We start from the raw sequence: 25201 nt of genomic DNA on the forward strand, positions 1-25201 counted from the left end.
AGATGACCATCACCTTACATGCAAGACCACTGCTAAATTGACACACCTTTCTACAAAAGATATTATTTTTAAACTAGTTTTTTTTTCAAGTTATTCTATTTAGTTTACGTAATAACCTAAATTCTTACTCTAACGAGACTTCGTCTAGAGAGTAACAAAAGTTCTTTTCAGGTCACTAACTGTCACGTGATAGGGCTTCAAGATTTGCGGGAAATTTTGCTTTTAATTTGTGAAAATCATTGCAATGTAATTGCGTGGTTTTGTTACTTTAAGCGGTAGAGGAAGTGGTAGTTTTATTGTATACAGAAGGGTAATGATCAAAGCGGATTCATGTCCTAATTTTCGTCATTAAACAATTCGGGTGCGTTTCTTTCACAGCAGACGACGGATTTCTCAGTTGATTGAGTCAGACTCAAAGTTTGACGGGAAGTTCGCTCTGCGGTAAGCATTTGTACTTGCAGATTATTGGTGAACTTGTGATTTTAAAAAGTTACATTATGTACATTTCTGCTATTGGCAGCAAAGAGTATTAATTGTTTGCTCTTCACATAACCCTGGATGACTATGTTTGTTTTTTATTATATTTGAACTGGCGCTCGCATACAGCATAGCCTGCCTTGTTATGGGACGTCTTCCCTATTGCAGCAGTAATGTTCCGTTCAACAACGACGTATGTATTGTTACAGCTAGGATAAATGCTACAGTAGTCCAGGGGCAGGACATGATATTGGGGTAGGCCTACTACCTGAGGTTGCCAATCGTAATTGGTACTAACATGTTTATTGGGTCAGTAGAGATAAATTAAGACATGATAGTCTTTCTGCAGTGGTAGCTTTATCACACATTTTGATGAAAGGAAAAATGACCTTATAAGGTGTTGCGCAAAATACAAAAAGCAAGAGAAACGTCAATATATCGTGGGCTTGATGGTAATAGTATAGTTAGACCAACTTAAAAAGGTGGTTTGGATTGTTTATGAAACATTTTGTCTATATTTCATGTACACTATTAGCTGAATATTCAGTTGACCTGTACATTTATATGTATGATTTGCAAGGTTTTCAGCTGGGTTTGTAAGAGTTTATCAACAGTTTATATGCCCAGCTATGTATTTGTTTAATTTACACCCATTATTACTGTGAGTTAAGGCACATTAGCTCAGGTAAGTAAATGTTTGTGTCATTTCCTTACCTGTGATCTACAGGACTGAAAAATACAATGTTAGCAAACAAAACCCTTGATCAGATTTTTTGACTTTCCATCAAGACTGCTGTTAATTGAAAGTTCTGCCAAACACTAAGATTAAGGACTAAATTATTCTTTAATACTCTCTGCATAGTGTAAATATCTACTTTGAAGTTAGACAAAAAAAAACAAACAAAAAACAGGAAAAAACACTCTTATCAAGTGTCATTTGAGGTAACGCGCCTTTCTACGTGATCCTAAGGTACCAAGACAAGGCTCATGTATAGATGGGCACCATCAGCGCAGTGATTTCCCCCAAAACTTGGGGATAATTGTTGATAGAGGAGTATGAGATATTTAATAAGTATTTTCAGATTCCTAGAGCCTAAATCTGTTCCAATGGTATAAATATCAAGCAACTACCTGCATCTGAATTAATCAAAAACATTCAGAATAAAAATAACTATTTACTCACGTGTTAGCTAATGAATATTATGTTATTCAACATGGCAGCTGTGATAAAAGAAAGCGTGAAAAGTGAGTTCAAAGAAGTAATTGCGTATGCCAAGGCAAGCGATGGCTTTTCTGTATAGCTAAAGGCAAAGCAGGTCACAGCTTTTCATGTGGCATATAAGATGTCATTGCAATCGACTGGATGTGGTAAAAGTCTTGTATATCAGCTTATGCCTTGGGTCATCCAGCGTTGAAAACAGAGTGAAGAACTCATGATAACTATTCTTGTATCCCCTCTGAATTCTGTTATGCAAAATCAAATGGTAAGTGTGTAAATCTATTTAAATTGCTGTGGTTCAGCTTGAGCACGGACGGAGATGATAATAATACCCACGAAACCTGTAAATAGTGCACTGCTAAACATTTCGGTACGTTCTCCATCCTGTGCAGTTGTTGACATAAATGAGTACGAAAGTGGTCATCTCAGATCAGATGACGTAATGCACGAGCCTCGCTCTTGACGTCGCTGTTGTAGAAAGTATGGCGCCCAAGTATATTAGAGATGTAATCTCAAAGGAGGGAGTAGGTACATCTCTATTTTAGAATGATGAAGTGTATGTCAGACGAAATACTTTTTTTTTTTTTCAAATTTTTTGAATTGCCATTGAAACAGTGGATATTTCAGCGGACTTTCCTGGACATATTGTGAACAGTGACGTCATATAAGGTCGTTGCCACTTGATAAATGTAATCTGCTAAACTACTACATTAAAATACACAGATATAGTTGTATAAAGGATTTAATGGATTAACTGAATGAGTCCTGAAGCGAATTATTTCTTAATGGATATATCATTCATTGATGAAGACACTACTATGCAAATGGAACAGCCAGGCATCATTCATGGTTTTCATGATGAATCTGAATCCTTGATATCACAAGAAGATTAGGTTCGCGGAACATTCTACAATGAGGCATGGACATCAGGCAACAGGACTTGAACACGGAACAAATTTCCAAAAGGTAACATGACTGCCAGTTCAGTAACATTTTCACCATGATGAAGACTTGACTGTACTATCCAAAGGTGCTTGTGATTAACCTGTAACTATCGCTTGTAGATTTTTTTAGGGATACACCAACTACTTCCAGACCGTTCGACCCAAAGCTCTTCAGAGATAAAATTGTGCGCATATTCTCCCCCAGCAGTAAAGCAGACAAAGATGTTCAAGGATTACGAGATAAAGATTGTTCTTTAATGGACAAAAACAAACGAGCCTCCTATCCAGTTTGCTGTGCTTGGTGCAGATGGCAGCAGACTTAGAACAGCAATCCAAAAACTTGACTGAAAAATCTTTGCCCTGCATGAGACGGACCTCAGTGCTGCAGTTGTGCATTAGAAGCTCTAGATTGTACACAAACAGAAGTCTCCCTACAGAAATAGCAGTGTTAACCCATAATCATTGATTTATATCTCCAGAAGTAGTGCAGGCGAGAAACAGAAACAGACAGTAGGAGCTAATGAAAACATGCAATGAAAAACTCTTCTTAATATAAGGAATGTTCTTCTTCTAAATCAAAAATTGGTACGCTTGACAGATTTAACATCAAGGTTAAAACATCAACAAACAATCATGTGTCAGAATGAGTTGGATGAATCAGTCTACTTTGGTTTTCGGATGAGACGAGAAATCTTCTATGTCCAGACAGCTTGACCCTACAATGAACCAATCACTGCCAACACCCAGGGTTCCATAATTAAAGCCACCATGCAATTAAGACATCAAAGTAAGGAGCATGATATTAGTTAAACATCCATTGCACCGGCTGACAGATAAATAAGAGTGAAAGAATCAGAAGTGTAGCCATTTCCTTTGGTGTTCATGTGCCATTTGAATATTTAGACTTGAAAATTGGTAACAAAATTGGATGGTTAAATTTGCTGTTTAGCCACACATTGGATCCACACATACATGTAACTAATCATTACAGAGAAACACACACAAACCAACTTGTGGAACTGCCCAATTTCACTAGCTCTTATTTTGTTAAGCTCTCTGTTCATCTGTTTTTCAGTAGGAGAATTTAGTAACGTATTACTCTACGGTATCTTATATGCCGGTATTTATTAACAGATATGGGTTTGACATTCTTTTTCAATAGAAAGTGTGAAGGAAGATGGAGAAAAGCCTTTTGTTATCTACAGTAAACACAAGAAGAAAGACTAGAGAACTGGGAATAGGTAAGCACATTTAATTCACAAAGTTATGTTGTAGGGATACAGAATAGTTGCTGGCTGGCACTCTGGCAGAGATAGGCAAGCACATGTTACACCTAAGCTAAACCTAAGTTTACATGTATAGGTATGTTAGTGTCAAAAGATTTGTTCAAGCCTGACCAATGTGGATGGCTTTAACTCATAAAATAGTGTCTCAAGCATCGTCAATCAGCTTCAGTTCTTTAAGAAGATACATTGCATGACTTTTAGTTTCCTATGTAAAATTTTATCAAGACAAACCTTGTTTTGAGGACAGCTTTTGACTTCAAGATATTTTCTAAGTAATGGTGTCTTCAGGGACACGATTTTCAAAAACAGGTTTGTCATTATACATCAAATCATACATGCTTTATGATTCAGGCATGTTTCAGTGCTGCCTCAGTGAAACTCCACGTCTCGACTGACACCACGTCTCGACAGACACCAAACATGACACCCCACCCATTCACATCATGATGACACCTATCAAAATCTACCCCTTACATTTTCTTTTGCATGGCATGTAATTATTGTAAGGTGAAATCACACATTAAAGTCAAATTTACACGTTAGCTGGCTGTGTCAGTTGTATCATTCTGTTCAAAACTTGTGTTCAAAAGTAGGGATGTAACGATACACCGCTGTACCGGTGAATCGCGATTCGTTGCCCACGATACGCGTATCGATACACCAAAACACATATTGCGATGCAGAGTTCATATTGGTTGTTTTATTCTCAATAAACAGTGCAGCGTCAATGTATAACGTAGTTTGCGAAGGTGTGAATGAACTCACAAACATTTAGTTTGCCAGGTTTAAATCTGTCTTTCGGCTACCGGCTTACAGCGGAAGTCAGCCCGTTTCCAGAACTATTGCTCTGATTGGCTCTGGGTCAGCAGTACAGCTAATCAAATGACCGGTACTATGTCTCCTTGAAAGATCAACAACCAAAATGGCGTCGTGTAAAGAAGTTGATACCCCAAGCCATGCGAGTGGTGAGAAGTACAGATCTGCTGTGTGGAAGCATTTTGCTTTCCTGGCAGGTAACCGCTCGGTAACTACATGTCAGACTTGCTACATTAAAAGCTAGGAACAACCTCACCAAGAGCAAAATTAATTACCAAACAGTTTGGGGTGTTTATTGCGCTTGACTTGCACCCATATCCTGTGGTCGAAAACACTGGATTCAGGTGACTTTATTTATTAAGAATGACTCATTCACAGGTGGATTTATTTAATTTAACCAAAGAAAATTAATTATGTTTTATTTTTGGAGATTCAAAGAAGATTAATAGAGTTATGTTTCATTTATAAAATTGATATAGCTGTGATGTGATCTGTTTTCTTACCAAATAATGAAATATGCAGGGCTTCACCTAGCTAAAATTGAATAATGATTTATTCTCCAGCCCAATGGTCAGACAAGGCACTGTATAAAGCGGGTGTATCATGAACATAGTGTATTGAGACTCCTGTATCGTGTATCGTATTGTATCGTGACAGAACTGTATCATTACATGCCTATTCAGAAACAGGATTTTATATGAACTGTATGATATCCCCAGTGACCATGCTCCGAATTGAACTCAGACCTTTATTATGAGGAGACAGAGGCGCTTTGCAGCAATTGACAATTGCACTCACCATGATTTATTTATATGTAGTCAAATGTAATTAAGAATACAAGTGCCACAAATGATCAGGGAGAATGAGACTGACCAAAATAGTCTGATATCCATGCTGCCTTCCTCTCTTGCCCTACATGGAAAGGTCTGTCAGCAGCCTAGGGATGGTTGTGTTTCCTCCAACCATAATGCTGACTGCCATCATATAAGTGAAATACAGTGTATTCTTGAGTACTGCATAAAGCACCAAATAAATAAATAAATAAATACTAGGCTACATACTAGGTATATGCACAGAAAGAACATGTACATGGATGTATGTGTGTGAATGATATATATCATGTTTTTAAAGTGGCTCCTTTTTTTTTTCTAAACTAAAAGCACCGTAATATTTTCAGTTCTCCCCAAACTGTTTGAAGATGAACCTAGAGGTTCTTCAGAAAAAAAGCGATCAAAGCTCAGAGAGGAAGCAGAGAACACCTGTGACGAGCAGGACTGTAATGACAGTGAATATGATCTGTTCAGCACTTACTCAAGCATGACTGGGTCACAGAACTTTCTTAAGGATACAGAAGTTCGTCAGCAGGTAACCTGCTTTGATGTGTTTATTGATACATGTGTATATACCTGAGCTTAAATGTCAATTACACACCTGATATTTACCTGTTTGTTTATATCTAGACGAGCGTGCAGTCACGTAATGCATCCACCGCTCTTTTATGTTGTTTGCTTCTCCCTCTTTGGGCGTTTTCGTTCATTACAAAGTTAGAAATTTTATTGCTTTTTTATTATTGCGTTCAGTTGGCCCTAGAAAAATTTCATAAAGTGTGACATTTCTCCATTAACAGATTATTATTGGAACTGTAATTCTTCATCCTTTTAGCATGTTTGCAAGCTGTTTATTCAAGGATATTCTGAAGGCATTCCTGTGTTTGCTGATAAAATTACATTTTTTGTGAAGCCTTGAAACCGGCCCATCCAGACAGTGTAGTTTTTCCTCCAAAATCAAATTAAAAATGAGCATAAATTACACTGAAAGTTGGTCTTTTGTATACGAAAAGGATGAGGATTTAGGGTATTTCCATATCAGTGTAATTGAGTAATATTCAGTGTAAAAAACTTACTATGGTAAATAACCTAAAAATTTGCATTAAAATGTGGATTTTAGAGGAAAATAAATGTCATAAAACTACTGTTTGTGCCGAAGCTTACATTTTCCCAGTAGGATGTCATTCTGCTTTCTAAACAAACCTCAAAACACCCCTTTGTAAGATCAAACTTCCTTACTTATCTACCCAATATTTGCTGATATGGTCAAATTATGTCTAACAAAGAAGTTTTTTTGAGGATGGTCTTGAAACTTTGAAGGTTTCTACAGTGTGTGATATAACAGTACAACATATCTATTGCAGTTTTGGTATAATGCTTTTTTTAACTGTCCTATCAGATGGAAGATGAGACTTGGGTGCAGTGTGACAGTATACATTGTCAGAAGTGGCGACGTGTTCTTAACCACGAAATTAATGACATTGCCGCCAACTCCAAATGGTTCTGTTTCATGAACTCAGATCCTGCTCATAACACTTGTGAGGCATCGGAGGAAGATTACGCCTCTTACGACAAACTCGCGCGTAAAATTGGTTTGAAGTATGTGTTCTCAGAGCTGGAAGAAGGAGCATTGGTCTGGGCCACAGTGGTGGGCTACTGCAGGTCAGTTTTGTACAAGCTTACAGTGTCCGGAGGATTTGTAGCAAGGCTTTAGATACTAGAAAAGCCTGGAATTTGAAAGTAATACCTCCAGGCTTTGAAAACCATGGAAAATCAGGGTGTTTTATCTGGGCGTGGAAACCAGCCTGAGCTGGTCATTTAACATTGCCTTCATAGTGTATATTCTGGGGTCAAAATATTTTGTCATTCACTCATTTTTAAGAGCCCAAAATAAAATTGATGACTTTTGTATCACCCAAATATTGATAATTTGAGACACGTAAATGGCTCTTTTAGTATTAATTTTGTCCAGTTTGACCTTCTTTTACAATGTTATAAAGGGAGTGTAATGCATTTGAGAACTTGGAATGACACCAGATGATCTCAGTTCTGCCTGCATAGAACAATGCTGTGTGAATATATAGATTCTTGAATACATGCAAACATCTTGTAGACATGCAATGTGATAGCCCCTAAAAGATTGTAATAGGTTGGTTTTTGTCTTTTACTTTTATTCTTATCTACCTGATTACTTCGATAGGTCTGTTGCGCAGCTGTGGTGTAAATCATCCCTCTTTAGGAATGGCACTGCAGCCACCATCTTTGTAATGAGCCAATATCATCATCTCGTTAATTGCCAAAAATGTTGAAGATCAGTTTAATACAGTAGAAGTTCTTATCTGATTAGTCTTAATCTTCTCTTTCTACAGGTGGCCAGCCTTGGTGACTAAAGACCCGTCCTGTGGGGTGTCGATGGATGTGGACCAGGAAGAAGACCCGTTGTTCTACCACGTGGAGTTCCTGGGGGAGCCACGTAGCCATGGTTGGGTCCGCAGCCATTTCGTCACTGTGTACGGACACAAGAACCCTGAGGGCCCCAAAGAACCTGACTCAAGCAGTACCTCAACCTCAAAGAGCGAGTGTAGGAGTGGCTTACAGGCTAAGGTACATGGAAGCACTTGATTTGGTGAAAATTTCAAATGCCGATTTCACCTAGTCATGCTATTTTCAAGTGAGACATTTTGCTTCATTCTGATTGATTCCACCTAGAAAGGTCCCACCTAAAAGGTTTCTTGTAAAAATTTGAATAATTTCTTATCAGAAAAAATAGGTTTTGGCATCAGAACCATTCTAAGGCCTTTATTTGCTTCTGAAAGGTCATTTTTGCAGGCAAAACTTTAGATGAAATACTGTATACTGTACATGTATTTGTCCCAAAACTGCCCAAAATCCATGACTAAGATGCTCGTTTTGCCGGTTTCCGAGAAAAAAGCTCTTAAAAAGGTACCTGTGTAATATAAGGTTTATCTGAAAGGTAGGCGGATATCCTACTGGAAACAAGTTTCAGGACAAAATGTGTTATTTTTGCCTCTCAAAATGCATTTCGGGGGGGGGGGGGGGGGGGAGCGAAACTTGAAGACAGATATCGATTATGTATATATTGCATCTAGCCATATGTTATCTCTGAGGAATTGCTGTAGGGTTGACACCATCCAGCTGCTGCTCAAATATTTAGCCCATTAGTGATTGTATGGAGCCAGAAAGACCTCAAAAGTCCTTGAAAATGAAAACACGCATAATAATGCTAAGCCCTGGGAAAATGTTGTAAAGTATGGAATACGGACTCATTCCCGAATATTAGTTTCTTTATGATATTGTCATTAAATAGTTTATTAAATTAAAATTTTATCTAAGTTTCTTCCCCAGGAGAAGTGTATTACTCTCTAATTTTTTTCCTATTATTTCATACTATGTAGGACGGGAAAAGTCCTTGAAAACTCAACTAACTGGACCCAGATGTCTTTGAAAAATGTATCAGTTGCTCTCAGTGATCTCAAGTTTTATGGGTTTGGGGAATCATTCGGCCCTTGGGCCCAGATGTTCAAAAGTTTAGCCAGGCTTAAATCTTAACACTAGTCTCATTTTTATACAAAGTAATTATTCTAATACAAAGTAAATGACACTTCAGTGTGGACTAAAGTTAAGCAAGGCTTATGTCTTAATACCAGTCTCATTCTAATACAAAGTAAATGACACTTCAGTCTAGACTAAAGTTAATATCAGGCTTAAGTCATTACCTTGTTGAACAACTGGGCCCTTGGTAACAGTGTAGCCTAGTGTATTTTATTTTATATTTAGAGATACTGCAGCGTTTAAGTCCACATGTAAGTTCAGGAACAATGCAGTAGTTAAGTTAAGACTAACTTAGACTACTTTAAGACAACTTCTGGGGCCAGTTGCTCAAAAGTGTATTAAAGTTGAGCTAGGCTTAAGTCCTAAGAGCAGTCTCATCCTAATACAAGGTAAATGACACTTAAGTCTGAACTGAAGTTAATACCAGGCTTAAGCCCTAATATGCTGTTGAACAACTGGGCCCTGGAGCATATTTTATTTTAAAATATACAGAAGAAGCTTAACTGAACTACCTATTACATTCATAATATTAGTGGCGTATCTCCTCGTTCTTTATTGTTGTTGTCTGACTTTGAGTCGATTGACAACGCAAAAAGCACAGTGGCTGTCCACTGCCAGTCGGCGAACATGCAAGCTTATCTGTTTTCAAATTCGTCATATTTGCCTGACCAACCATTTGAAAAACTTATGTTTCAGTCTAGTGTTTCAATGTTGACTTTTTTTTTTATTAAAATACTTGATAATTCATTTAATTGTCCGGCAGTCACGTAATGTCAGTCAGCTTTCAGTTGGATCACATGACGTAAACCATCCAGTAATATTTTGTGTATGGATTTTCCCTGTCTACCAGGCATTTTTTTCATTTGCTTTAAGCTCTCTGATAACTGAGTCACAAAGCTGTTTTAACGGAGAATGCATCTATGTTTATCAGAGGGTGAGCGTGAAAAGAATGGACGTGACAAGCCCCTGATATTCTGAGTGTAGCTAACTGTATGCTCAAAAGTTTCTGACAGAAATATTAATATGCATGTACCAGAAATGGAGCCAAATGAAATGCACTTAAGCACTAAGGAATACCAAACTATGGTGAATCAGTCTTTCTATTGCGCTTTGTTTACTTCCTTGCGCTATACTCCATATTCCAGAATGACGACAATAGTATTTAAACATCTGGTGTGGCTAAACTAATCCAGAAAAGTCTTTGGTGAAAAAAAAAATTGTTGCCTTTGAGAACTAGACTGGCTAGTTGAAATACACGTATGAAATAGAGAAGGTTAACTTGTTAGGTTATATTTTCTATCACTCATGAATTGACGAGCATTCAGGTCTCTTGAAAAGATTAGTGATGTGGACTGTAAGCTTTCCTTATCCTGAGGGGTGAAAATATATCATGCTTGTTATTGTACTAATTAGTGCACCCGGGCATGAAGTTTCCCTCCCAGGCCTTGCTCTATACCGTATATACCTTACTTTCATACCTGTACTCTTAAAAAAGGCATTTTAAAAACATTGTGTATTTGTTGAAGAAACTGTTTTAGACTTGAAAGTGCATTTTAAGGATTGGTATACTTGTAGTTTGTTCAAAAGTGTAACCTACATATGCTTTCATAGCATAATATTTTTTTTTAAATGCAGTATGCCATTGCAACCTCTGAAATAAATATCTGTTCATAATTAATGGCTTTCTTTTTTTTTATATTTTTCTGGAAGTATTTAAACTTGTTTTTAAAAACTAAAAGGTATGCAAATAGGAAGTTATTTTTTTAACCTGTTTGGTGGGCCTGGTTATCCCTTAAGGTTAGATTTTATTGTCTGTTAAAAAAAGGCTATAAATAAAAACAATTGAGTGTATGTCCCTCTGTATAAATATACATGGTATTATCTACCTGTCCTGTATAATATTAATCAAGGCTTCTAATTATCTGTTTCTGATTTCACTTTCATCCCTGCATATAAAACACTTGACAGTTAAAGGACACGCTGCAATTTGTCACTAATTGTTTTGGTTTGTAGTTCTTGAAAAAATCATTAAACCAACTCAATTAGTGTGATAGTATCTACAGTAAATGTTCAACCTTTTTCAGGGGCCTCCATGGCCAAAGTGCCTAGCATGCCAGTGCGATGAAATGATCCAGGACCGTCTCACCAATACGGTCACTGTGAGTTCAAGTCCAGCTCATGCTGGCTTCCTCTCTGGCCGTATGTGGGAAGGTTTGCCAACAACCTGCGGATTGTGGGTGTCACTCAGGCTCTGCTTGGTTTCCTCCCACCATAATGCTGGCCGCCATCATATAAGTGAAATATTCTTGAGTAAGGCGTAAATAAATCAACCTTTTAGACCTTTCATCGACTTTCCTGTTATTATGAAAATGAAAGTAAAATAATTCATTTTAATCAATATAAAGATGCAGGCTTCATAAATCTGCGCAAATCATTTCTCTGCCCCCTATAGCTCTGTCAGAATTTGCTTCAGATATTGGTTGCAGAGGTTGTTGAAAAGCTTGAAGAATTAGGATACATACATGTATGTTTTTACTCAGTGAAATCTTTTGTTTAGACTAATTAATACCATATTACCTGTGAAGTTTTAAGTGATACCTTTATATTTCAAAATCAAAAAAATGCACAAAACGTGTTCATTTCTTGCCAAGTTGCCTTCTTCTGTTTTTAATTACCAGTACCGTAATTCACAGTAAGTTTAGGGTGTTTCAGATGACATATTTTGCTTACCGGTACCGTAATTCACCTTAAGTTTAGCATGTTTCAGATGACACATTTTGCTTACCGGTACCGTAATTCACCTTAAGGTTAGCATGTTTCAGATGACACATTTTGCTTACCGGTACCGTAATTCACCTTAAGGTTAGCATGTTTCAGATGACACATTTTGCTTACCGGTACCGTAATTCACCTTAAGTTTAGCATGTTTCAGATGACACATTTTGCTTACCCGTACCGTAATTCACCTTAAGGTTTAGCATGTTTCAGATGACACATTTTGCTTACCGGTACCGTAATTCACCTTAAGTTTAGCGTGTTTCAGATGACACATTTTGCTTACCGGTACCGTAATTCACCTTAAGTTTAGCGTGTTTCAGATGACACATTTTGCTTACCGGTACCGTAATTCACCTTAAGTTTAGCATGTTTCAGATGACACATTTTGCTTACCGGTACCGTAATTCACCTTAAGGTTAGCGTGTTTCAGATGACACATTTTGTTTGATCCTCAATGATTCATTTGCCTTATAGCGTCACTTAAGAATTCATGTGAAATTTAGAAAATTTCTTATCAGAAAAACGTAAGTGTTGGCATCAAAAGTACCATTTTAAAACGTTTATGTGCTTCTGAATGTGAATTATTTACATACCAAACATTGGGTGAAATACAGTGCACCCCATAGTAATTAATCAGCAGGTCCATGCATGTATATAACAAGGCACATGTTGATACAGTTATCCTTCTTTTTAATTTTATTTTGTGCATATGGCGGAGTAAAGTTGATTTGGGCAGTTTAATTATGACACATCTTCCATCTCAAAATACCTGTGTTTCTCCTAAAGTTTACCATGTAAAAACGTGCTTTCAGAAACACATAATGACTTTGTAATGATACTTTTGAGGCTAACACTTAAGTTTTTCCGATGAGATATTAATTAAAGAACTCTTAAATGTCCCTATAAGGAGGATGAGTCACGAGAATCAAGCAAAATGCGTGACTTGAAATTTAAGTGCTAAACTTCAGGTGAAATACTATTATATGTATTAACTAATAATGTTTAGTGTAGGAGCACTAATGTTTGGTGTAGTCTTCAGTAGGTTTTGTGTAATTTATTCCAGTATATCATGCTTAACAAAAGATACATGCTTTTTTGTCAAGTACCTAACTCTTTGAACAGCCTGAAGTACCCCTGAACCATGCTTAAGTAATGACAGTTTTTAGCTCATCTCCCTCTCTCTGTACTCACCCTAGGTTTAGCCAGCGAGGTGTCTCGGTGTCTTTGAGGCACCCTATTCTGACAAAATAAACTTGGAGAAAATAGGGGAAAAAAGGAAATGACACTGCCTGATTTCCAGCTCTGGCTAAATCTCTGGCACTCACTGGGCCCAGTTAGGAACCTTCAAAATATGCTCTCATATCCTGCAAGTATTAAACATGTGCCATTTGAACATACAAATACTGAAGTAGATGAGTTGCAGGACAGTGATCTGGAAGAATTGTGTAATGTGGATTTCACAGTTTGAACCTGTTAGACTGGATATTAAAGTTAGAGATTAGAGTTTTTGCTCATTTTGCCATATTAAAAGATCACAGTCATTTGTGAAACTTTCTGAAAGTATCAGCCTTATAACAGCAACCACCATCATCATGTAGTCAGTCATGCATGAAAATGTTACTCCGTTTGAATTTTAACAAAAAGGCTGAAGAATTTAATTGAACAAAAGTAACTCATGGTATTTATTTGATGGTGGACATGCAGGCCGCTTCATTTGAGGATGCCCAGATGACCAAGTACAATTTTTTTTATTTTGTATCATTTTATCTGTACTTTATTATTTTCTTTATTTCAAACTGATGATTAGCTCATCTAATGTTTACACTAAAAAATTATCTCAATGTGGAAGTGAATGTATATGAAGTGCAAGCCATATCATATATAGATTCAAACAAGTTCTACAGCTTTTCTTACTGACCTACAAATCTTATCACAACTTTTGTATATTTTGCTGGTGGAATTTTATCTTTACATTCTTCCTCATTTCGTAACTGGTCTTGCTAATTTTATTCATTAATTTCCTCTAATTAAAAATTTAACTTCTCAACCATGACCAACCTTCCTCTTTTGGGCAGCAACAATTTTACATTCTAGAGAACAAAGAAAAAAAAGAAAGGGAGCAAGAGAGAGAGAGAAAACAGAGAACATCTAGAGTGTATATATGTAGTTTCGAAATAAGCTGGGTTACCTGAACTCCGATCACAATATTTTCATAATACATGTATGTACAGACTTATTTTGATTTATTATATCTTCATTGTTTGTGTAGAATTGTGAATGGGGCACTAGAGGGGGTTAAAGACTTTTTCTTCTCTTGTTTGAATAAATCGAAATGAAATTGACATGCAGGTTCTGTGAAGTCTTAAGTTGGATTGAGAGAGCGAGTGAGTGCTTGGGGTTTAACGTCGTACTTAACAATTTTTCAGTCATATGACGAAAAAGGAATCCTTAGAGTGCATGTAATGTACCTCCTTGTTGCAGGATGGATTTCCACCCCTCTTTTATCTGCTTCACTGAGACGCCTTATTGAAGGCAAGTAAGCCAACCGTCCAAGCCATTAGGCCGATACTGGTCAACCAGTCGTTGCACTTTCCCCTCTTTAGTTGGAAGATTAACTTCAAGATAATGTGTAGAGATGTGACAAAGACATGATAATGCGGGGGGATATAGTATACATGTAGCTATCCTCCCCTGTTCAATCATCTATTCTTGTCATTGCATCTCCATGGGTTTTCATCAAACATTGCAAATGCACAGAAAAAAAGACACTTACCAGCAGATGTGAGTAGTCGTGCTGTCCCACAGTTACAATCTGTTGTTTATGTAGCAGTACTTTAATAATACCAAACGCTGTTGCAATTTATTAAGGCAACTTGAATTGATGTGTTATTGGTTTAGTAGACATGGGCATTGTCACAAAAAATGCTTGATTTATTGGTGCAGGACCAGAGGGGTTGGTTCAGGTACATTTATGTTCACAAAATAATTCTCTTTTTTTCTTTCATGAGTGTAGTTTTTTGATGAAAATGTGTGTATTTTTTGGATAGCGATTGTTTTATGAAATACATAATGAGCAAAGTTACTAAATGTTTTATAAAATAAACAGTAAAAACAGAGTACAAGGCAAATCTTCTTATTGGATTCAGTTGAGTGGAGATACACAAAAATTTCCCCAAGCCATTTTCCACCCACTATCATGCCACCATCACATAAGTGGAATATTCTTGAGTACAGCATAAAACACCGATTAAATAAATAAAGGTAACCTTGCAAAAAAATCTCTTTGTGTTACGTTAATTTGAATAATAATATATTTTAGTCCTTAAATAAAAGACGAGGAAAAAGGATAACAAATCAGACTCAGAAGCCCAAACTGAAAGTGTACAGACGACAGAGTGTGGACGTGGCTATCAAAGAGGCGGAGACGATGTTAGGATGGAGTGAAGAAGAGAGGCTGAAAACTTGTGTGTTTAAATGGTTAAGAGATGAGACCCAGGAGCACTCAAGGGCAGGTAACTATCAATTATTATTTTAGAGTTATTCCCCCCTGGTTGGTCCAACTGTTGCAGTTTGTTTAAATGTGGTATATTTGTACCACAATGGTGAATCTGAAGATAGTTTGTTGTCCCTTGAAGAGAACCACTAGGGAGTGTTGGGATTTGAGCTATCCATCATTATGTGGTACAAATGATGTCCAGAAAATAAGTTAAGAATGCTTTGATTGATTGCTGATCATGTGCACAGTGGTGTGACATCAATAAAAGGACATTTGGGATTGTTTTTAAGGCATGGATGGCCTTCGCTATCATCTTAGTTTTCCATTGCTTAAAATTACCAGGACAACAACTCCAGTGCATGATTTGACCGGATTGGCTTCAAACTAATACGCGGTATAAGGGGAAGAGCTGACCCCACACCTCCACTCCACACACTACACTCCACACCCCATCCAACTGTCCCCTACCCCCAACACCCACACACGCACTCACTGAAATCTTAAACTGTTTTGTGTAACTGTGAAAGTTCTGCGCACTTAATACCCTCATTACTGGGGGAATTGATGGCCTTGAAATGTCAGTTTTGTTTATGTCCTCTTTAAGTAAATATACATTGTGTTCCTGAATGTTCAAAATGTGACATTCTCATAATAATGCTTGTAGGAGTGGCTAAAAGAACTAGACACTGATTTGGGATTCTATCGATAGTTCATGGTAAAGTTTTAATCTTATGTTATTGGGCTCTAATGACAGAAAATAAGGATGACTTGTTTTAAATCGTCTTTAAGATGTTTTCATGCTGGTTAATGTATGTGTTTGTGCTTGGGATTTTACATCAACATACTGCGTCATCAAGTTTCAGTCATATGACAGTGACAAGTCATTCCATGTGTCTACATATACTGTGTCTTTTTATGGCACGGCGAGTCCATGCCGTCAAAGTGCTGCCACCACTGAAGTAGTACATGCTGGTAACATCTACTTGTGTGATGGTCCTGGTTTACTTTCACTTTCAGAACCAAACAGTGCGTTTGACTTCACGGATGAGGACGAAAACACAGTGTTAAGGCATAAATCAAAGGGACGAGGAAAGAAGCGTAAAAAGTCTAGACAGGGTGATGTGAAAGAAAAAAGCAAACATCTACCTGCTAAAAGTGAGGCTCCATTGAAACGGAACTTTGAAATAATGTGTAACGGAGAGGGAGACAAATGTCAGCATCGAGCTGGGAAAAAGGAGATATCCTTTACTACAAGTAATGGACAGATCCGTCACAAAACATCTAGTTACAGGACAAACTTTGGTTTCAAGTCCTCTCTGGTGAATACAACTAAAGAAGAAAGACTTGCTTTTGATGTGGAGGTATGTGCACAAGAGTTAATAACGGGGCAGTGCCCTTGTGTGAGGGGAGGTAACTCCGAACTCAATTTTGAATTTTGTCCTTTAGAGTTACCCTCTTACTAAGTTGTTTCATTTGTGGTTATATTACTGTGAAGTTTACTCCAAACCTTATCTGAGGATCACATCAGGGGGGACGAAAACTGGGATATACCTAGGTCCAAATCCCGACTTAGGTCCTGAATATGAAAAACATTATTGAACTGACCAAGTAAACTGGCCTTGATCTGTCACATCTCGAGTGGGGCTTAAGCACACTCCAGTCAAATAAATGTCATGTCTACTCTTTGGCAAGCAGAAACCAGATGCCATGATTTGATTGATTGATTTATTTATTTATTTAAATTGTTGTACTGAACACCGTACTGAAGAATTTTTTCAGTATTATGGGTTGACTCGAGGAATACAGAGTGGGGGCCTCCGTGGCTCAGTCGGTTAAAGCGCTAACGCTAGCGCAGCGTAATGACACAGGAGTCTCTCACCAATGTGGTTGCTGTGAGTTCAAGTCCAGCTCATGCTGGCTTCCTCTCCGGCCGTACGTGAGAAGATCTGTCAGCTACCTGCGGATGGTTGTGGGTTTCCCACGGGCTCTGCCCGGTTTCCACCCACTATAATGCTGGCCGCCGTCGTATAAGTGAAATATTCTTGAGTACGGCATAAAACACGAATCAGATAAATAAATAAATAAGAATACAGAGTGCCCAGAGACGACCAGCGGACCTTCGGCAAGTTTGTGATCATCTGACATCCAACATGTAACATAGAGATAGGCAGAAACTAATGGCAGAGGACGAGTGTTCTTCAGCAATCGTTAAAGTGTGCACATGACCACACGAGCATGGTCAGCCAGTTATGGTCATCAGGCCCAGTGAACAGTGGGATTGAGTGCTAGGCGGAAACACACCTGAACAATAAATAAACCTGAACAAACCATCAACTTAACCCTAAATTTTCTCCATGTTTAACTTGCCCATTTTTCCTGATTCTGAGTTCTATTGATTTTAAAAAGGTTTTTTGAGGTTTGCTTGAAACTTGGGTGATATGCTACTGAAAAATTGTAAGTTTCAGCAGCGAAAATTGTATTTTATAACATTTATTTGCCTCTGAAAATGCACTTTTTTGAGCGAAATTTTAGGTCATTTGGGGTAAGTCCGATATAATCCAAACTGAAGAATATTGAAACCTAACAAGGTGTTTTTAACTTTGATTCCATCTTTGAGATGCATTTTTAAAAGAATCATCATGCTTTCGGTCAGTGGGCCTCTCTTATTTCTTCCTCAGATGTACAGAAGAAATGAGAAAGCGTTTGAGCATGATGTTCGTCGTTTCATGGATCGTCACAGCATGAAGATTGGTGCATCTCCTGTCTGGCAGAACACGCCTGTCACACTGTTTCAGCTGTTTATCACTGTCTTTGAACTTGGAGGCTTCCACTATGTAAGCGGCCTTTTATATAATTATAATGTTTGGAGAAGAGGAAGATTACAAATGAAAGCATTTGCAAATTTTAAAAACTGTACCAGTAAGTCAAAAATAACTGGTACTACTTGTCCATTGATGTATTAAAATAAATGTCAACATAAACAATCACCAGTATCATGTCGGTGGCAAGGCAGTTTTGAGACAATGAGATATATTCTTAAAAAGCAGTTTTTTGAGAGGTTGTCAAGACATTTTGAATGAAAATCTGGAAAGTAAGATTAATTGCTTTCTAACCCTGTGGTCAAGAACTTTTGAATTTCATGGATATGAATGAAACAGGAGTACCTGGAGTACACCACTGACCCTCGCCTGGTACGTGACAAACCTCCTGACTTAAAGCAGCTATTTTAATTTAATTATTTAGGTGCTGGGAGGGTGATTAATCAGTTTGACCCTTGACCACTGAGGTTAATTGTTCATGTCTACAGTAGATCCTAGCTGCTGATTTGTCTGCGATTTCATGTCAATAGGTCTGTCGGGTACGTGATGGAATGCAAAGTATTTTTCATGGCCCAGCGTGCTTTCCTCCACCCATAAACTTAGCCACTGATGCATTTATAAATGAAATTTCTTGCCTATGACATAAAACACAAATAAAGTAACACCCTATTTCTTCTAATTTTTGAGACACCTGGCCTGCTCATTTTAGCCAATATATATGTCACTGAAGCAGTTTCTTTTTTCTTACATGGTTAGACCATCTAATGAACAATATACTCATATGTTTACATTTCCATAAGGCTGGTAAAGAAATGTAACATTCTACTAATATCTGTCCCAAAAATTAGATGTATACGAATACATCTTCTGGTTTCGTTCAGGTATGTAAACAGAAAGGTTGGGCTCGCGTGTACAGGGAAGTCACCAATAGTCCCAGCTCAACCAGTGGATCGGTAGCCAAGTCCTTCTACCTCAGGTAACCGTCTTATGTTGTTAACAAGGCTATACTGGAGAGTTTTTTGGCCAAAAATCTGTATTCAAATCAAACTTTTTTAGTTTTTTGCCAAGTATAGCTGAAATTATAACCTTTTAGTTAATATTAAACTTGAACTATTTAAAGCATTAAAAAGATTCTAAAGTTTGAAAAAGTTATAATGCAACCAGCAGTATACATTTTAGGAACTTTATTACCAATTTTGATGTGTAAGATATGCTCAGACATATTTTGTGAACGGTCATTACATGTACTCTGGCCATTTTAAAATAATAGCAAAAATTTTAATGGATTTGCCCTGATCGATTTCTTGCCAAAAATCTCCAGTATAGTCTTTATAAATTTGGTGAAAAATGTTCACTTATTAAAATGATACATGTTGTATTTTCTCTTGTCGTGCTGTGACAAAAAATGCCATGGGCAGAAATTGTCATTTTATGCAAGAAAATTTATTTATTACTTGTTACACAGCAGTCGGTTATAATTAAGTGATGGAAAGCAGTGACAAGCTTTTGGCTAATTACAGATGAAGCTAATTTAGTAAAGTGACGCACGGATTTTAATCCCAAAGTCTGAGGGATTCCCTGCTGAGACTGGGATTGAACTAAGGCTACATCAGTGTAGATTTTTGTTATAAGAGCAAAATAAATCTCTTTGTAGGAGCGTATAAAAGTAAAATCATCCACTGTGTGGGAAAGGCCAATTATAACAGCGATTTTTCCTGTTAAAGACATATAATGTTAGCTTGGCTGTGAAACACAAAATGAAATGTCAAGATGACATCTTGACCACCTGTGTTCTGTGTCTTTGTTTGATGTTGTAGAAATCTTTTGCCATATGAGTTTTATATACGAGGACGAGAGTATGACGAAAGTATGATGCCAGATGTCATCAGGGCCAACAAAAGTTTGGCCTCGTCACAGCGTCAGAGTGATGAGGAAAAAGAGGATACTGAAGGTCTGTGCAAGCTTGATAATTCATGTGTTTGTGTTTTCATGTATGGTGATGGAGTTCAAATCTACCATTTGTTCATGTTTCTTCTTTTGAAAAAGGCCTGTTGTTTGTTCAACAATTAGTTTTAATTTATCTTCACATAAAGATTTTTACCTACGCTGAATTTTCATTGAAAGTGCTCGGTTGCTTAAATTAGAATGTTAGGTCCTGGGACGTCGTTGAAATTTATTTTCTTTCACGGACGAAACCATATTTGCAGTAAAAGAGACTGCTTCTTTGTTAGAATGTGTCTAGATAAGTTATTAATTTCTGTTTATATCTGTTGAAAATACATATACGTGTACATGTATTAATTGTAAACATATGTTTCCTAATTTGTGACGGTGAAGTGATGTCTGTTCATGATGTGAAGTCACTGATATGAATTTCTGATATATTTTGGGAATCCAGATGTTCTCTATGAAAAATTAGAAACAGAATACCCTATACACTTAGATGGACTTTTGTTAACATCCCAAGTCAGCGCTGACAATAAAAATTCTAAAACATCTCGAGCCATCATTCGTATCTAATCATAAATTTAGTTTACAAAACCCCTTGTTAAGTTTGCAGAGATTTGATTCATATGGTCAGTGCGTTGTTATAGCCTGATAACTCATAACAAATTGACACAGCATAATTAATTGTCGTCTTTCTGTAGCATAATACACCTGAGAAGCTAAATTGTCATTTTGTTCACAGTTCACTCAAACATTAATATGGCAGTCTATTCTCTAATAGATATTAGACATCACATAGTCTAGGGAGTGATTACATTCTTTGTACAGGAGTGTAGTGCATAGTTAATTCCATATAAATAATCACGATCATATCTGTGTTTTCTTATTCTTCCTACTGGCCCAGATAGCACAGTTGGTAGAGCGTCTGCTTCGGGAGCGGTAGATCCAGGGTCAATCCTGGGTCGAGTCACACCTAAGACCTTAAAGGAGGAAGTTGTAACTTCTTCGCTTGGCGTTCAGCTTGGAGGGGATAGTGCAGCGACTGGTTGACCCATATCAGTATAATGTCTTGGGCGGAGCGGCTTACTTGCCTTCGGTAAGGCGTCTCAATGAAGCAGCACTAGATAAAAGAGTGGTAGAAATCCATCCAATCCAACAAGAAGGCACATTACATGCACTCCAAGGATTCCTTCGTCATCATATGACTGAAAAATTGTTAAGTACGACATTAAATCCCAAGCAGTCACTCACTCACTCACTCTTATTCTTCCAGCCAAGTCTGAAGGTTCAGAAGACCTGGAGGCAATGCTGGCCACTTTAGAAGAATCCAGTAGTCTGTTACGTTTTGATGATGAAGTTCAAGGTAATCTACTATTGCTTTACCTATTGCTTTACCTATTGCTTTTTTGCAAGAACATCCTACTAATAGCAAAAATAGATAAATGAACACTGGATGCTACCACCTGGTCACTTAAGCACATGCAGTTGTCTCCCTTGTTCCAGAGGCCAGCATTGACCTACAACCACCAGCAGAGGCCCCTGCAGGAACACGAGGACTGGACATACTGTTTTATGATGATAGCCCAGAAACCATGCTGAGTCCAGGCATCAAGCTGGCAGACACAGCCTCAGAGTTTGGCCTACCTAACTTACCTGGTACCAGTACATTTATTGTAGCTTTTGTTCTATAGAATGAGCTTGGATAAGACTTTGTTTGATTTCTTAGTCCGTTGATTCTTTCTTTGTTATTTCCTTTTTTTTCTGTATTGTTAATTTTCTGTCTATTGTCTCTATTCTCTCAAACTTTATTCCTTTCGTACTAATTTGTTAAACTTAATACCAAATATTTCCTTTCCGAAACCAGATTTCTTTAATATGGCTGACATGATAGCCATAAAATCTACACCTTTTGTTTTTAGATCTGTTTTTAGACAGGACTGGTAATCCAACTTAAGTCTTTCCTATCTTGTACAGGTGACACTCCACCATCCCCACAAGATGCTGACTCTCACCCCATGTCAGGAGCAGATAGTGAGGAAGATTCAGCAGAGGAGCTGTTACAGGAGCTACAGAATGTCCAGCAGCAGATCAACCTACTACAGGATCAGTTTGGCATAGAAGAATAGAGATCTGCAAATCTCCACCACTTTCACTTTGAGACATACAACAACAACCAGGCACTGATTCTCACCTCATGTGAGGAGGAGACTCTGAGGAAGATTCAGTAGAAGAGCTGTGGCAGGAGGTCTGCAAACAGATCAACAGGATGAGTTATTGACCATTATCATTTGTAAAAGACCAATGTTTCTAAATATAATTCAACAAACATTTTATATCTGTGTTTACTAACAGTAAACTTTGAATGAATACCCACAGCGCCATTATATGTACATGTAAGTCAGAGGGGTGAAAACATTGAGAATGGGTTTCATAGTGGAAGAAGCACTATTTATAGAGACCAGACCTGTACAGAAGTAAGAGATATTAATATCTCGGCGATTTAAAAAAAAAAACATTCATACACAGAGTGCAGCTTTATAAATGGATGTTCTGTCTAACTCCTATTACCATCGATCTATGCAAAAAGGAAAAAGAGGAGCTCAGCTCTGTCTACTTCAAGTACGCAGATTGTTATGAAAGAGCTAATTTTAACGTTATCTAAGCTCATTCTTTAAAGGAAAAACCGGTCAAAATCAAAGTATGGACATCATCAGCTAGAACACTTAAAACTCTTGCAAAAAAGTACATGTACGACCAGTTATATTTTTCTATTTTTTAAAAAGGCAATTAGGCATTTGAATTTAGAGGTGGGCTTTATTGGCCATACTACCACTGTTCAGGAACTCTGACATCACAGGAAGTTTTTCCAAATTTAAACCGGACATTAAATGTTGGAATAGATCTTTTTCTACATGAGTAAAAAGAGTTCTCAAACACCATCAGAATAACCAATAAGGCCCATCATAGAATTCAAACATTTGAATGTCTTAAGCACTTTTCAAAACATCTGAATCGTAAAATAACTGTATTTTTAGGCATAGCTTTCAGTTGTCTGTCTGAAGAGCTTACTTCAGATTGTAGCTTTTGTTTTTCTTTAATACTACTAAACATGAATGTTTTATACAGCAAGAATACTGTCAGTTATTGAGAGTTACAGTTCAGTATTGCCATCTTAAACTACATGTAGTGTAAACATGTATAAGTTTAAACAAGATTTTGTGATTGGTTTGATTCATTTTATAGCTCTGTAAGGCCATAAGATTTTTGAACTTATACAACAATGGGGGTCAGTTTTATGGCTGGAGGATACCGGACTGCTCGAGGTAAACCACCGTTCTTTGGTAAGTCACTGACTCACATTCTCACTTGTAATTGGTATTACTTTCTTCATCTGTTTGTTATACCTTGGGATTTGGACCTCTCGTATCCATTATCCAAGAACATCATATCCTTGAGTACATGGATGTGCGCTAAAGTGTGTAGCACAGCTGTAATGACCTTCTGACGTTCGCAGCCTCTCATACTACACAATTTTGTATTTTTTCAACAGAAAGGCACATTAACATCAGCTATGCCACCTTAGTATCAGAGAATAGGAGGCACACAGCAAACGATATATGAAAGGGTACTATAAAACATAGAGTATGGTTCTAAGGAACACAAAGCTGAGTATGCCATAAACAAAAAATGAGAAAATGATTTTCTTATAATTTATATTTCATAATAACCTCTATTTTATGCAGATTTTCTGTGAATTGTTGAAAAAGTTCGGAAATGAAGTCATTAATGAACATAACAGGCACTTGGGACGAGATTAGAGCTACCATAACGGAATGTCGTCCCAATAAAGTTGTTTTCACAGCTGTCACCATTCACTTATGAAAACTGTAGTTTAGAGCCAATTTTACACATCAAGAAGAAAGCTGATAACTTTTTTTGTACTTTTATATGCTAGGCCACATTATATACTAGTATACATACTAAGAAACAGAACCCAAGCATTCCTTGTATTCACTAAGGAGCTGAATGAAGGGTTAATGTGGCTTGATATTTAAGAGGTTTCTGTCATCATACCACCTGTATTTGTTACCTTTCACCTTCACCACCTGACACTACTGGTAGTGAAATTACAGGTGTACGAGTAATTATATAGAGTCCAAGGTGTTCTTTCACAAAACTTGATAACTCTACCTTCCTGACGGTTTCCGTACACACAGCATGACCTTTATTACAGTTTTGCACTATTCATTTTCATTTTTGGTATAATCAACGATCAGGCTTTATAAAAGGGGACACATGTTTGTGTTGCTGTGAATACGCTCTGGAGATTTTAGTTTTGTCTTAAAACATTTTTTTTAATTAATTAATGTTACCCAGCATATTGGTTCATATATTATTTTTTAGTTATTTTCCCCCATGTGCGTATTTCCTTTTTTATTGCCATGAAATGTTGTATAATTGAAAACACCAGAAAGCCACCCCCACACAATTACTGGGCCCACAGTGTGGCTTGTTAGGGCACAAACATTATGACTGTCTGTAGTAATGACATTTTACAGACTGGGTAGAGGAATGCTGTAGTAATGCTATGATATCGCTATGGTATATAAACTAGGGTAAGTGTGATTTATGTGGGTGTCTGCACTGTACTCTGGTGGATTACTTTATTTTTTAAAGCCTTGGACAGGCAATTTTTGAGGTTACCCCATATCCTCCTTTTTTTTTTGTCACACGAAATTTTATGTTGTATTGTTGGCAGAAAGAATACCTTATTTGAACATAAAAGTGCTGTTTTAGTCTGACCATTATGTCTAGTGATAGTTGCAGAGATGATGGCTGTTGTGATCATAAATATGCTGTTTTGAAAGACTAGTCACACCATTGTGTTGTTAGTTGCAGAGACAATTGTTGTTGTGATGTGATGCTTTGAATGCCCTTATCTGGCCATTATTTTGTATTTCCTTTGAAGAGAATTGGTGGTAGTTGTGATCATAAGTGTCCTGTTCGGAATGGCCTTAT

At 37.3% G+C, this 25201-nt stretch overlaps 1 protein-coding gene across 1 annotated transcript; it reads left to right on the forward strand.

The window, feature by feature from the left end:
- The first annotated feature begins 212 nt into the window (after positions 1–212).
- On the forward strand, positions 213–25201 carry LOC135477933 (uncharacterized). Its single transcript, XM_064758155.1, has 13 exons — positions 213–441; positions 3803–3881; positions 5920–6107; positions 6969–7231; positions 7939–8173; positions 15240–15432; positions 16434–16777; positions 18095–18250; positions 19117–19211; positions 20053–20186; positions 21456–21545; positions 21686–21838; positions 22157–25201. The coding sequence occupies exons 2-13, from the start codon at positions 3818–3820 to the stop codon at positions 22306–22308; spliced, it is 2067 nt and encodes a 688-aa protein (XP_064614225.1). The 5' UTR covers positions 213–441; positions 3803–3817; the 3' UTR covers positions 22309–25201.

Source organism: Liolophura sinensis, chromosome 11 (assembly GCF_032854445.1).
Source record: "Liolophura sinensis isolate JHLJ2023 chromosome 11, CUHK_Ljap_v2, whole genome shotgun sequence".
Lineage (NCBI taxonomy): Eukaryota > Metazoa > Mollusca > Polyplacophora > Chitonida > Chitonidae > Liolophura > Liolophura sinensis.